At 38.8% G+C, this 15,742-nt stretch overlaps 1 protein-coding gene across 5 annotated transcripts in view; it reads left to right on the forward strand.

Annotated features, from left to right (window-relative positions):
- The window catches only part of FBXO38 (F-box protein 38), a 29,419-nt gene that overhangs the window by 13,422 nt on the left and 255 nt on the right, over nucleotides 1-15,742 (forward strand). For all 5 annotated transcript variants that reach the window (XM_063348670.1, XM_063348671.1, XM_063348673.1 and 2 more), the window contains 9 exons: nucleotides 163-882; nucleotides 3,935-4,035; nucleotides 6,303-6,405; nucleotides 7,462-7,628; nucleotides 8,802-8,947; nucleotides 9,806-9,909; nucleotides 10,169-10,282; nucleotides 11,573-13,866; nucleotides 15,160-15,289. In XM_063348670.1, the coding sequence (XP_063204740.1) occupies nucleotides 163-882; nucleotides 3,935-4,035; nucleotides 6,303-6,405; nucleotides 7,462-7,628; nucleotides 8,802-8,947; nucleotides 9,806-9,909; nucleotides 10,169-10,282; nucleotides 11,573-11,751 (1,634 nt within the window). In that variant the 3' untranslated portion in view covers nucleotides 11,752-13,866; nucleotides 15,160-15,289. Of the gene's footprint in view, nucleotides 1-162; nucleotides 883-3,934; nucleotides 4,036-6,302; nucleotides 6,406-7,461; nucleotides 7,629-8,801; nucleotides 8,948-9,805; nucleotides 9,910-10,168; nucleotides 10,283-11,572; nucleotides 13,867-15,159; nucleotides 15,290-15,742 lie in introns of those variants that run through there.

Consider the following 15,742-nt stretch of genomic DNA (forward strand, 5'->3'; position numbering starts at 1 on the left):
GCTAGAAATGTCATTAATTCCCATAAAATGGTCCTGACAAGTTTTGTCATTGGCCTCTAGGTTGCCTTCTGTTTTAAGTAGTCTCAAACAGAGTAGCACTCAGCATTTATTTAAACTATGTGTTAGGTTGTCTCATTGTTCTCTCTTACTTAACTCTTACAGTGAGCGGTAAAGGCAAGACACCACTGCGGAAGAGATGTAGTGCCAGCCAAGCGGGCCAGACAAAGCAGTTCCATACTGAGGAAAGCAGCTGTGAGAAAGGTTGTCAAGTAACAAGTGAGCAGATTAAAGCAGACATGAAAGCAGCAAGTGACATGCCTGAAAGGAACAAGAGCAAAGATTCTTACACAGGTTGCAGTAATGCTACAGGATCAACGGGAACATCCAGCTCCTGCAGTGCTGTTTCTCCTAGCCCTGACTGTGCACAGACAGCTAATAGCCACTCTGCTGGCACCAGTCCAGCACTTGGAGATGAATCCAGGCAATGTGTCTGCTCGCCTTGTAAAAGTGAAGGTTCCAGTGAGAGAGAGACTGAGGAGAGCTCTGTTTGTTCCAGGTGTTCCTGCTACAAGCCACAGGACGCACAACAGAGGACTAGTGGGTGTTGTGATGGGGAATGCCCATCCACGAGTGGAGCCTGCAGGAATGGACCAAACAGTGCTGGGTCAGATTTTGCACTTAGAACTCTGCCAAACTGTGGGCCTCCAGGAGACACAAGTGATGAGAGGACTAGTGGGAGTGCCCGTGGGCCTGCCAGTGAGGAGGAGAGCACAGGCTCACAGCGAAAGAGCTGTGAGATGGTGTATAAAGAAGAGTATCCGCGCCGACCGCTAACAAGAGCTAGAAGCAAGCTGTCCCATGTCCCTCTGGTATCGGAGTCAGGTATGACCTATATGCATATATTAATTTGTGAGTAAACTACTGTGCTGGCATGAGACAGTATTGAACAACTGCAACACCCACAGATAATACTGAAGCTAAACATGAAGTTTATTGGTTAATAATTTAAAACTAAGTGGTTTATCAAAGGTCAGAATATTGATGGAACAGAAATCGCTGACTTCACTGCCATAGCTAGGTAAAATAAGAGATCTCTCTGAAAGAGTGCCAGTGACTTTTTCTCCAAGTATTTCTGTATGTGTTATCCGTACATACTAAACAGTGTTTGATTTACTCATTTGAAAACCAAATGCAACTTCTTTTGACAGCTTCTCTCTTCCTGTGAAGGCTGTTATTCATTGAAACATAAGACTGTCTCCCCCATTAAAATTCTCCCTTTAAAAGGAAGAAGACAGCAGGTACGCTCAGATCTTAGCAAGAAGGCAAAAGTTAATAACTGATACTTTATCAACCAATAACGAAAGCCGTAATTATAATTGAGCCAAGCTTGTGCACCTACATATTGGATTCTACTTCCAAGTGTATAAGGCGTGGTGATCAATCTTGTTGAAAATTGTCTTTTTGTTAAATAGGTTCATGTTTCACATCATGTAAAACAAAAAAAACCAAGAAAATAAAAAGAAAATCCTGAAGGGCTGGAATGAAGGCAGAAATGTTGGGAGAAAAGAATAGATGTGAGAGGGGAACTTGCTGTTTCTTCCAAATATACTTGCTTTCCAAAATAATCATCTTAGTTTGGCATAGCACACTTTATAATTACCTCATATATCCAGGATTCTTTGATGAGAATATCTGGCAAGTAAAATGAAACTGAAAAATGAAACGTGCTGGTTACAGAACTGTATGCGTTGGAGGTAGAAAAGATTGATAGCAAATTCGTATCTCTGTTGATGTGGGATGATTCAAACACAGTATGTCCTAGTGTCTGTCTTTCCAGTTTATCTTAATGTTCCCAAGTGTTAATGAAACCTAAATCACCTAAGATATTGTTCTGTAGCTAGATGCATCTCAGATTAAAGAAGTGCTCTTGCTATTAAATTTAAAATGTCTGTTTTCTACCTTGCTCCATTATGACTAGTAATTAGTCTACAAAAATCAAAAGAAAATACTTCCTCTCTATCCTCATCCATTACCAAAACATGAAGTGAAGTCAGTCAGATCTAAGCATTAAATTAGGGTATCTTTCTGAAAGTATCTCTGTTTTCATGTTTCAGTTGTTAGTCAGGAAAAAGATCTATTCTGCTTATGGAGAAAAATGTCTCGGTATTTCCTGTATTTAGCCTACACAAGACAGAACTGTTTTCCCAGCTCCATAGAGTTAAGTGCATAAAGACATACACGTATTTTCCTCTTTGAAGCAGCAGATACTAGTTGATGCTTGAGGCAGAGTATGAGACTTGATGTGTCATTTTTATGTTTTAAATCTGTTTAATACATAGGACAGTGAGACTTCTTCTGCCTGGCTGTTACATTGCTTTTCTTCACTAGGATAGGATATACAACTCAGTAGAGTATAACCTGAGAATGCTTTGTTACAGAGTTGGAAATGTTTTTCTATAAATAGTCTAAAAATGTGCCTTGAATATGGCTGCTTTCTATTATTCTAGCATAAATGACATTGTGGTTTTTGGCTTCTGTAACAAACCTATGTTTGATAGTAAAGTATTTTTTTTCTCTTAAATTATTTACTCATATCAAACAGTGGAACAAGTCAAATATTAAAAGACAGTGAAATTTTAAAAGAATTATCATCACAGACTAGCTGGCTAAAGGACCACTCAAGTGTGTAGTTTTGATTTTTACTTTAGTAAAAATGTAAGCCACACTTTTTCTTGTAATAAATGGGTGTTTTAAAACTTATTTTGGTTTGCATTTGTAGTGAAGCAAGCTTTTCACGTTTTAAAATGCATGTTATGTTAAACCTTCTGTAAAGGTTTCTGGGCCCTCGGCTGCAACACAAAATTGGAAATTTCTTCCTCTAATATATCTAGGAAGTATTTCAATATCTGTAGATACTTTAGGAACTGTCAAAAAAATTCTCTGGGGATGATGATTCATGGGTGCACAAGTTGAGTACTTAATATTATATCTTTCAACATGTGGACGCGTAAAGCAGTAGGCTGAATTCTGGAGCTCACAGGCCCACTGAATGTCACATTAGTTAATAGTTTACATGTATTGGTGGAATTTGATGATGTTAAGTAGGAAAAGAGATATTTTTTTAATGTTAATGGTAATATAGCGTGGAGTAGTTCATACATAGTCTCTAATATTTTGCACTTCTATCTTGATTGCGAATCTTTGTGAACATGCTAAATGTTTTAACAAAAAAGTCAAAGGAAGCTTAATTTTAGTAAAATAATTTCTTGTTTTGATCTGGGAGTCACAGAAAATTAATTCTAGGGCATTTTTTTTCCTCTTACTGTAGGAGGTAAGGGTGGTCATCTATCATTATTTCTCTCAAAGCCTCATCTTTTAAGTCAAGCGGGAATTTGATGTCACTGGTGCATGAAATGGAGTAAGCAGCAGCTTCGGAATATCAAAGTATTTTATACCCAGGCATCCCTTGCAATATTAGGAAAAACTTAGTGAAAGTTATAAAGAGCAGACTTTCAAGTAGCTTGAGATTATTTCTACTATTTAAAACATTAAAGCTATTTTGGTTCTTAGATTTATCAAGAACATTCTCTTTGCTGCAGAGAACTAAGTGTAACCTAACAGTTCATCTTCTGTTCTTCTCCTTGCTCCACATCTTTCTGTGTCGTTGAACTTGTAGGTTCAGCATTCCTGTGTCTTCATCGATAAACAGCCCACCCTGCTGCCCCTAGTTATTTAGTATGAATGATTCTGAGCAACAAACCTGAAAGTAGTTTTTGTGCAAGGAAAAGAGATATTGTTGTTTTCAAGCCAGACAGGTATTTTGATCTTATGTAAGAAATGTATGTTCTTACTGGATGTTTTCAGCTAGGCAATGCCTCTATTGTTATCATGAAATGTGAACAGAGGAAAGATTTTTCTGGTTTTCTGTTTCCAGAGGTAGCCAAGCCAAAGCCTCGGCAAACCACAAAGCGGAAAAGGACAGCTGACAAGTCCACAAGTACAAGTGACCCAGTTATTGAAGATGATCATGTTCAAGTAAGGTCTTTTTCTTCACTTCCTACAGGTTTATCAGTTGGCAATGCTCATGAATAATGTAATTACACAAGCTTGTCTTGTGTGTAGAGCCAGATGAGTTATAACTGATGTTGCTGCTCTGTTTGGTCTTAACCATATACAGGAAATATCTCTCTTATGTGCAGTGGTACTCTTGACTGGCCCGAGAAGAGCAAATGATAAGCTAAAGCTAAACTTGAAATTTGTCAGATGCTCATGGCTATAGTGCTGCATGAAGTCCTGCCTTCCCACAGTGTCCTTCTTGATGTGTGTCCTGAGTTGCACAACACAGAACTAACTTCTAATGCTTGGGAAAACTGCACTTTTAGAAGACTCTAGTGTATGAATTAGTGAAAATATTTACTTCATAGCCAGCTAGGCTATGTGGGATTCAAGGTCTTGGTGTTTTCGAGCCTTGCCAGGTGCAGGGATGAGGAGGAGCAAGACCTGGGCACTTGACCCAGGCTGGCCAACAGGATTATTTCATACCGTGAACATCACATTCAATATAAATTAGAAAGTTTGCTGCATAGTTTCTCTCTCCCTTGATGGCGTCGGTCCAGAGAACTTCTTGCCCAGTGCCGGACCCCTGAGCGCTTCCCTTCCTCCTGAAGGCATTGTGCTCGCAGCGTCCGACATTTGCTGTCCCCTGCTGGGAGTGCACAGCTTCCTACTCTTACAATTGGCTGAGTATAATCCTCGTATATTTTATATTAGTATCGGGATCAGTACTGATTCTTTAATATTATTGTTAATTATTTAGTCTTACCTTTAAATCTATTTATATTTCAGTCTTCGTGTTTCCTTGTTTTCCCGGGTGGGGAGGGGTTATCGATTGATAGAATAATTGTCTAAACGACAATAAATTGTTATGGGTTTTCTCAAACCTTCACAACATGCAGGGAAAAAAATTATTATCTGGCATTTATTTTTGAAATGACAGTGTGGGCTACTGCTGTTAAAAGAAACATGGAATATGTAATTACCTGTGGACATAGCAAGTGCTGTTAGTTTGCAGGCTGGAGGTTCTCGTAGTATATTAGTAACACAAGTTAATTCTGCTGCAGTGAAGATCAGTCAAGGGAGGAGAAATTCCAAGGTCTGGCTCACAGTATTGAGGCTGTTTATTCAAGGCTGATATTGTAGCCGAACATGAGATTGCTTTAGGGGCTGCCTCTGAACATCTCACTTTAGCTTCTCTTCTGAGTTCTGCCATAGAAGAACCCCCTGTGTTTATTTTCCCCTGTCTGTCGAGTGAAGAGCTTAGCCTCACTGATTTAAGATAGCTTTTGTGAATGTGTCCCATAATATTTTTCTGGTTACTAGGATGCATTACAGCTTTTGTAATTAGCATAAAAGATATTTTCGGGTATGTGATTTTTCTTCTTTAAATATGCTATTTTGAAGAACAATATTATGAGTTTTTAATTTTTTTTAACTATCTGTGGTTACAAGAAACAGCTTAAATTGCTGGAACTGAAAGAATCCATTGCATAATGCTTCTTTTTTCTCTTTACACGTGTTTACTTTGTTTTAATAGAACTCTGTTTAGTCGTCTTTGTATAAGAATGGTCAGCTTCATCCTTGGGCTGCTAGATTTTGCTGCAGTTTTTAATATAAAACTTTGAATAATTCAGATAAAACCCCCAAAAGATCCTTTCTTATTACATTCTCCCTGTGCTCATGCTTTTGGAAATGATTCTGCTTGAGCTTGGTGCATGCTTTATTTTTCTAACACTGATAGTGGACATAGAAGTTTAAATAAGTTATCTATATAATTTTAACCATCCATGCGCTGGGAAATTACATTGGTATGGGAAGTTCATGATTCTCTGCAGCACCTTTTTTCTGTGTTTAAACAAGTGTTACTGTCCAGAATTGCCATTTTTGTCATTGTGGTTGAAAAACAGAAATTGAATAGTAGAGGATTTGAAGTTTCTGACAGATGATACTTAGGTTATCTGATAGAAATTGTGCTTTCTGATATGACTCCTCTTTTAGTTGTGTGAAGTTGTTCTTTTGCGTTTTGTGATGTTGCTGATCTGCAGATAGTCTTTTTTTTTTTTCTTATTGCAGTCAGTAGCCTAGTCATCTCAAATACCTGCTGCGAACAGAAGCTGTATTATATTGATCATTATCCAATTAATATCCTTCTGTATCTGGCAGTGTCTTTTAAAATTAAGTTTTGTTTTTTGTTTGTGTTTTTTTTTTTTACTGTCATTATTTCTTTGTTTTTAAATTTTCACCAGGTACTGACTTTGAAATCCAAAAACCTTGTTGGAATCACCTTGACCAATTGTGGGATAACAGATTTGGTACTGAAAGACTGCCCCAAAATGATGTTCATACATGGTATGTAGTTAAAGTCATGTGTACCTCCTCCATCTGGCATGATTAGAAATTTCTGGAAGAATTAAAGTCAGTCTACTACTTATTTTGTATTCATCAGCTGCTTTGCTACAAGTCAGACTGATGCTTAGTACACCAAATATTACTACTTCTCAGTTTGAATGCCTCTTTCCTTATAAGTTGTAACAGGTTTAATAAAGATTAATATCTGAAAATCAACAGATGAAATTATATGACAATTAGGAAGATGAGATGTTTATTGAAGAGGGATAATAAAATAATTGGAAGTTGATGAAATGAGTTTCAGAGTACCTTGTTTTTTCTCTCATTTCTTCCTGCTTACATAGATTATTTATCTGACATCATGATACTGTCCTCCTTGACATGATAAAAATCTGTTTTAAATTATGGCACTTAACCTGCATTGGATTCAAGGTGTGTGACTAGTCCTGTATTGAAGCATTGGGTCATTTGTTGTTTTGTGCAACTTCTACACTAAATAACACTTTTTCTTCTGAAATGAGGTATCTCTTTGCATCACAGAATGAAGAAATTCTTTCTTTCTTTATTCCAGAATACTTCTCAGAATATAAATTAATTTTTAACTAAATTTTGATTACATGAGCAGGTTTACTAGGAAGGAAATAGCTTTATTTTACATTGTGTGGCTTCACAATACTCTATATTTGATCTGATTTTAAAGTCAGTGGTTTTCCATTGTGGGAGCCCGCAGGCCATTTCAGGGGCCTTTGTGAAAGGAAACAAAGGGAGAAAAAGGTTATTGTTGGATTAAATTTGACATGGCCTTTTAAAAGGACTCTTCTTACAAGTTCACAAATTAAAAGTTTAATCATAATGTGGAAGAAATGAACTAGTCTATTTCTTCAATACGCTTAAGTCGCCAGCTATCCAAACCACTTCAGTAATTGTCTGTTACTTACATTACTTACTCGCCTTCTTTTGAAACAGTCAGCTTTGAAAATCTCTGACAGGATGCTCCTCAGCTCTTTTCAGTATTATATTTCTTTTCTTTTAATAATTTTGTTTGCTGATTTATAGCTACAAGGTGCCGTGTATTGAAACACTTAAAAGTAGAAAATGCACCAGTTGTCAATCGGTTTGACTATGCCCAGTGCAAGAAGTTAAACATGGATCAGATTTTGGATCAGATTCTCAGGATGCCACCGGAAAGAAACCGGATCATTTATCTTCGTCCAATGCAGCAGGTACACAACGAACTTTCATTTAATCATGAACAGATCTGAAGTTCTACCTGTATTCTTTCACCACTCTTGGCTTCCTGTGTTGTTCAATTAATGCAAGAAATGTAAATGTTACAATAACACAACTCTGAGAAACCTGTTTATTAAAACTTTATCCCATCAAAGCTTTTATTGCAGATTCTGGAACTTGGATGATACTGAATTTTAGGACTTAATGTTACCATCTCCAATATTCATTGCATCAGAAGGTATTATAAAAAATCATGATGCACTGAATTCATTCCAGACTGAGTAACTAAAAGTAACTGTAAGAACCTAGATGCTACTAAGCCAGCTTGTACTTTTGTGTAAGCAGAAGCATGACATAGGCATAGGTATCTGAAATCTTTAACCCATGTCTGTTAGATTTAGTAACAGCAGTTAGTGTTTTGAATATTACTTTGCTGAAAGCTGCATCCTCTTTTGATGCTAAACAGTGTTGTAAGATAGTTGTGGTACTGGGAGCCACCCTTTCCTCCCCCAGATTGCGAGTAGGAGATGGAAGCACTGACATCTAGTGACATGTTGCGGTCATTTGACAAGTAAATAAGAGAGCTTAATTTAAGATCCAGAATGGTTTTTTGACTTTCTCACTCTAACTGGAGCATTCTGTGTTACACTGTGATGCTGCTTCTCTCATGCAAAGGAATGCTTTTTCTGGCTCAGTTTGCCTGTCCAACAAAGAAATGCTGATTTGATATAAAAGCCAGCTTTTCTTTGAAAGTAGATCTTTCGCTATAGCTCTTAGAGGACACTGGTAAGACTATAAAGAATAAAAAAAAAATTTCTACAAAAAACAACCCCTCCCCCCAAACCAGAGACAAATTCTGAGAAAGTGAATGTAGTTTAGACCAGTATATAATTTTATGAAAGTTTACATACATATGGCAGTTGTGAAACACATCAGAAAATAGACATTTCCCATCAAATTCCACTACTCAAGAAGATTCATTGGCAAAGCTGCACTAGGAAAGTTTTACTTTAGTGATATATTTACTTACATATGCTGTTACAATTTCTTTTCACTGGACGTGTTCCCTCAGAATTTGGGGGATTTAGTGGGTGTCTGCTCTTGACTCTGAAATCACATCTCTTTATTTCTCTTGTTTACAAGTCTTTGTTTGCTGCCTTTCACAGGTTGACACGTTGACTCTCGAGCAAAAGATATTTAGTGGCCCTTATCCATACCACATTTGCATCATTCATGAATTCAGTAACCCACCTAATGTCCGCAATAAGGTGCGCGTTCGGAGCTGGATGGACACAATAGCAAATATCAACCAGTGAGTACTTACCTTTCAGTAGCTTTACAGAAAAGGCATTCAATCCTTATTCAGTAGCTACAGCTTCAGTCAAGCTGTAGACTTGCTGCATATTCTGTTAGCCAAACTAAAAAAAAAAAAATTGTTGACTAGCAAAGGTTGAATTCTGGATTGTGTGATGTAGAATTTCAATGTCAAGATGTATCTTACACAAAACGTAGATTAAATAAACCTAACCATATGAAAAATACTGTAGAATTTTCCGGTTCTATTCCACCCAGGAGTAATGCAATTGAACATTGAAGTAGTCAGAATGGCTGAGGAATACCTTCGAATCTGAAAACAAGTTTATTTTATTAGAAAAGAGAAAGACTGATTTACTCCAAGAAATAGTGTTAGTTTCTGAGGACGATGATGTGCAATCAGTATCAGCTCCTTACTGAGGAGCAGAAATTCCCAGAAGCAGGGAATTGTCTACAGTTGCTCTCATCCAATTGTTTTCAACCAGTGTTTTTGTCCTAGTTGTTCACTAAAATGACTAAGAGAATAAATTTACTTTTGAAGTTTTGTTCAGTTGCAGCTATGTTGGATCGTTCCTTACAGATAGAAGGCTGTGCTTAAAAGGCAGCTTAATTGGATTCTCATCTAAACAGTTCATTCTCTGTGGTTACACAAAAAAGCGAAGGGACTGCATACTGAGTTTGTGTGAGGGTCTTAGAGAAGTGTTCCTGTGGATTCAGGCTCGTTAAAGGAAAGGTTGTGTAAAAGGATTTCCCATTTGGTTTTTCTCCCTCCTGTCTTCACGTTTCCTATCACTACTGGCTGTAATCTCTTCCTCCTCCTCACTACTGGCTGTAATCTCTTCCTCCTCCTTTCTAGAGAGCTTATTAAATATGAGTTCTTCCCTGAAGCTACGCGAACTGATGAAGACCTGAAGAAATACACTAAGTACCCTTGGGGACGAGATATTTACACTCTAGAAGGTGAGTGTTTATAGAGAGCTGAAAGCTGATGATCAGTCTCTTGTTAAGTAACTTTCCATCAAGTTACAAGAGATATGAATAATAACTTTTGTGAGGGAAGTGGAGGACCTTTGCCACAGAGTGGGGGAATTTTAGTGAGGAGGTGCTTTTCCTGCAGTAGAGTGACCAATCTATGTCAGAGCAGTGAAGTTTACTTGATGAAGAGTGCAGATGCTGCAGGAGTGACATTGTTATATCCTCATCCTGTTCTGTCTTCTAGGCATTGTGGATGGTGCCCCTTACTCCATGATTACTGACTTCCCATGGTTGAGATCTCTGAGAACAGCGGAGCCAAACAGTTATGCAAGATATGACTTTGAGGATGATGAGAGAAGTGAGTAATCTTTTTTGATGTGTTCAAAGAACTTGAACTTGTTGCTTGTTCCAAGCTGACAATGTGTTCCTTTATTTTTCAGTTTTCTAATTATGCTATTTTGGGTATCCTAGAAATAACTACTTGTAGCAGTGTTGGGAGCTGGAGGAGGGAGGGGGTCCAACAGAGGAGAGGGCCATAGTACTACAACGGTTTCTTGACCAGCTGGTCAATATCGACAGCTGGAGACCACTAATACTGAAAAAATCAGCACCAATTTGGTGCTTATCCTAAAAATGTGATGGGTTTGTCACAGCCAGAAGAATGAGTACATTTAAAACACACACAAAACTAATGTTGTGATGTGTAATCCCAGCAATTCGTGTTCTGTGGAGTTTACTGGCATTACTGCTGAAAGCTCAGCTGGACTACTGCCTCTGGCTTTGCTTTATGAAAGGTTGTGAAGGTAGGCTGAAGAGAGTCCAGCAGAGAGATGTGAGACTCATAGAAAATTGGGAGAAAAGAGGAAAGAACTGGACTTGAAAACTCTGTAACGGAGATGATGTGGGTTAGAGTTTAGGACAGATATGCCTCTTTCTATTTAAGACCTTGTATTATAAAATATTATAGGGGCAGTTCCTAGGGCTCAATCAAGAACCTTGCTTGGTAGCAGGGAAAAATATGTTCTTCCACTACTAATTAGGAAAATCTTGGAATCTCCTTCATTAGAGGTATTTTTAATTGATGATGGTTTGGATATTCTTGCCTAGCTCCATCTTTTTTGGCTCTGCCTTTCTCTGATTTTTATGTTACTTTTATTTGAAATTGAATAATAGACTTAATGCCTGTAGTTCAGTATGTAGTCTGAATTATTAAAAATTGATATGTATTTGATTTAAAAGAGTAAGTAGATAAAAAATTATGTTAAAGTCATAAAAAATAAGAAGACTGCTGCTTTATCCTTAATTGCTCTTGTTTATAAAACATCTAAGTGATCACTGAAATGGATAACCTGAAAGCACATCAGGTAAGTCTCAAGAGGAAGGCTTTGTTATGTGCTGGGATTCCCTTCGCTCACAGACATACGGACTTTGCGTACATTAAATGAGTATTGGAGCTATCGAAAGGTTTAAATATGGGGAAGGCAGAGTACCTTTTCTGCTTGAATAATATTCCTTAAACGTTGTTGCTCGATGGAGGATTTTTGTTTGCTTTGCTTTCCAAGACTATCTAATTTAATGCAAAACACATTCACTTGTGAATTTCTTTATAGGAAAGATTTTAGTCTTTATTCTTATGTGCCTTCCACAGCTACTATTTATGCACCCCGAAGGAAAGGACAGTTGTCTGCAGATATCTGTATGGAAACAATAGGAGAAGAGATCTCTGAGCTGCGCCAGATGAAAAAAGGTGTATTTCAACGTGTGGTGGCTATCTTCATCCATTACTGTGATGTCAACGGTGAACCAGTAGAGGATGATTACATTTGAGTGCATAGCCTCCCTGACCTCTCATCTCTTCCTAAATTCTGATTGGCACTTGCTGGCCACGAAAGCAGGTGGATTCTTTCCAAATGCAAAGCATTTTCTTGAAACACATACTTCGCAGTTGCTCTCACACAGTTTGGAAAAGAGTATGTAGTAAATGTATAATGAAAAGTAAAAATTGTATACTAAGATTTGTACATAGAGGAAAGAAAAGAAAAACTTCCTAATACTGAGACTTTATTTCATATGTTTATACAATTTAATTTAAATTCCATTTTAATGAAGGCCAATAATTAGGAACAGGGAAGAATATTTGAATTTTTCAGCCCATACAATTCATAGCAGTATTTTTTTTTCTTATAAACAAAATCCCATTTGCGGTGTTCAAAAGAGTCATCAGAGTCTCTTTTAATCTGTGCCTTTTTCTTGAGCATTTAAGAGTCCAGTCTGAGTAAACCTGTTGAGCACAATCTTTGTGTCTTGCGTGTATTTTTCACAGAGAATTATTCTACAGCTGCTGCAAAGAAGGCCAAAAGCAGAAAAAAATGTGGCAAAGTTGGTGATCTGGGGTTGTTTGTAGAGTTCATTAAAAACATTTTTTTGGGAAAGAAACCCCCCCACATTTAGCACCTTGGAAACAGAAGATGTGTTCTTAAGTATTTTGTACCATTAGATTTCATTTAATAGTGTATTTGACTCTGTACTGTGAAAAGTAAGTTGTTAATTGTTGGTTTCACTCTCTTTAACATGAATCTGCACATACTAACTGGCTGAAATCTGAATTTTCCCTTAAGACAGGCAAGAAAAGGGATGTGTAATTGCTTAGTTATAGCTGTGTCAGTACAGGATCCATCTGACTCCAACAGTGAGCTTTCAGGCTGATTCATGCTCACTCATGAATGCAGATTTTCCGTACAGTCAGTAAATACAGCTACTCTTTGCCCCTGAGTACTTGTTTTTATTGTATATAGAAAATGCCTCTGGTTCCCACAGTACCCATAGATGTTTTGTGTATATGTCCAGAATTTGCTGCAGGTCACTATACAGGTATAAAAATGCACAAGTTAGTATTAAACTAGCTGGCTTGTGTGCTGCTGGTGATGTGCCCTGTGGGGGTGGGAGACCCCTTAAAGGCTAATTTGCTGTGCTGTGAAACAGCGTCTGCATGCGTACACGGCTGGGACTGCACAAACGCACCTTTGGATGTGCCATATCATCAACTGTGGCCGGATCCATCGTTCACGCTTTTTAAAAGTTGCGGAGTTACCAGCCTAACAAATGGCAGTGGTAAAAGCCGTAGAGCAAATTAGTTTATACCATTATACAATTTTACACAATATTGTTAATGATTTTAATTCTTTGAACTTTGGTATGAATGTGACTAATGGGGTTTTCTATGACGTTAGCCCTGTAGAATTGAAGAGGCAAAACTGTTCAACACAGCAAAGCCAGTGTTGGTTTTCTCTGCGTCTGTCCCTCTGTGGAGATTCTTGAGGTAACGTGGAACTAGAAATACACTAGATAAGAGGAAGAGAACGGTGCCCAATGGAAGCAGCAAGAGATTTGGTACAGTAGCATTTTCTCACATGTGCCCTCTCTAACTGGAGGTGGAGTGCTGAATACCAAATAATGATGTGAATGCTGTTAAATTTGCTTTAATGCAGGATCAAAGTTAACGGTTCAGGTGTAACAAATATATTTAACTATAGATAATATATTCAGTGATATTCAGACAAAACATAATTGTGACCCTTCCTAGAAGTGTTTCAAGTAATCTGAGTGATCGATTCAGTCATGTTTACCATTTGAATACCGCATGTACAGGAAAATGTTACTGCGTTTCTGGAGTATTGCACAGATCTCCAACTGGTACCTCTGACTTTAGCCTTTTGAAGAAGTATTTATACAAATAATGTACTTACTTATATCCAGTATTTCTTTCTGTAAGCAGCTGAACCTTCCAGCAGTTTTAACCTTCTAAACATTACACCCATTTTACAGATAGTGGTAATATAGTGACCAAATTCATTGTGTCCATCTCATGAGAGCTCTGGGTGATTGAGACTGTATTGAGATTGTATCTGGGATCTGGACAGGGGACCTGCTGTTTTCACTAAGGTCAGTATCTGAAATTGAGGAAAGGAGCAAAGCAGATGAAAAGAATTATTTTCCTGCTTAACATTCATTAGTTAAATAAATAAGTAATTGTTACTAATACGTGAACGGATGTAGTTTGTGTCAGCAGGAGCTGCTGGACAAACAGTAGTTCGCTTGCAGCTCTCTGGCTTCAGTTGTGCTCTGCTAGTGGCAGGCATACACACACGCAGCACCACGTCATCTCCAGCTGAGAAGCTGTCCCAGTTCTAAGGTCTGAAGATGTCTTGGTTTGTTTTCCACCATGAAGAACAAAAAGTTGCAGTTGTCATTTGGGTTTCTGATTTCTTGTGTGGATCCTTGAGTCGCTGCACCAGGGGATGTGTGTTTACAGTAAAGATTGCTCAGACATCAGCCCAAATTAGCTGATGGGGTGTGCAGTAGCCGTGAGTGTTTTGTTTTGCAAGTTGTTTTTGATTTTGTCAGCTGAAGAGGGTTAACTGGATCAAAGAACTATCTGCAAGAGCAAGGGAACTGAAACCTGGTAACACGCATGAACTTGGTTCAGATACCCTTCATTCACGTCTCAGCTTTTTACATGACAGTCTTTTCCCATGAGGGTTACTTCTCCTTTGCAGGACACGGAAGCTAACCACTGTGTATTTGAGCTCTCTAATTTCAGTGTTTAAGATCGTTTGTGCGTCTAATCCAGTTGGAACGGTCAGGTGGCTCTCACGCTGCTCCGTGCGCGGCCAGGGTGTGCGGCCCGGCGCGGCTTGGCTCGCTTTGGCCGCTGCCGGTCGCCGATGGCGGACGGGGCCGTGGCTCTGCGCGGCCCCCGGCGGGCGGCGCTGCCGGCGCGGGGCTCACGGCTCGCTGGCCGCCCCGCTGCTCCGCCTCCTCCTCCGCCGCCTCCCCCGGGCAGGCGCGTCCCCGCTGCGCACCGGGCGGCGGGGGGAGCTGGCGGGCGGGCGGAGCGTCTCCCTTCCGCGCCCCGCGTTACTCGGGCGGGCAAGGGTAGCGCTAACGGGATGTAAAAGCTGGCGTTGTCATAGCGAACTGTCTTTGCATAACTGAGCCCCAGCTTAAATGCAGTTTCTTGGGAGGCAGGTTCATGTGCAAGGGCTGGTTTCAGGAGCACTTTCTATATAAAGCAATATCTCTTACAAACTTGCGGATTTTTATGTATTTTTGTGAAATTCTGGCATAAGGTTTTTTACCACGTAGGGGAAACTGAGGCTTAGAATGAAGTAATTTACGATCACGAATTGTTCTCTTGTTTTACTTTAAATGGAACTTGACTTTTTTCTCTTTCAGAAACAATTTTCACTTCCTTGTGTGAGATGCAAGTCCTTTTCATGACATGGCTGCATAACTCCTTCTTGCGCTAAGATCAGCAAAGAACAGCTGATATAAATAAATAAATACCCTTCCCTCAGAGCTCTAGGTAAACTAAGTAAAAATCAATCACTTCCTTTCCTTTTTTTTGGTGCTTAAGCAACTTGATTCCAGGAGGTCACAAAAGGTACAATAGACTATATTTAAACATTTAAAAGTATTATGTATTGCACCATGCCAAATCTCCTGCATGCCACAGAGTGTTTTAACGATCTCTTTTAAGAGAGTTTAATGTAGTATCTAGAAAAGGTGATACTTCATGTCTCTTTCATTTTCTTAAGTCCTACCTATGTCTCCAGAAGATCCTGTACACCATTTGGAAAACTGTCACCACATTTATAGACACAGATGTAGAGATACCGGGCTTGAGAAATTCTGGTTTGCAGCTTCCAGGTTGTAAAGAGAGGTGATCTTTTGTGCCTGAGCTTCCCCCTGTCTCTCCATTTTATTTCCTTTTGGGGCAGTCAGTTATTCAGTTGCCATGTCAAGTCCTGGAGGGCAA

Source organism: Chroicocephalus ridibundus, chromosome 11, assembly GCF_963924245.1.
Source record: "Chroicocephalus ridibundus chromosome 11, bChrRid1.1, whole genome shotgun sequence".
NCBI classification, from domain to species: Eukaryota; Metazoa; Chordata; class Aves; order Charadriiformes; family Laridae; genus Chroicocephalus; species Chroicocephalus ridibundus.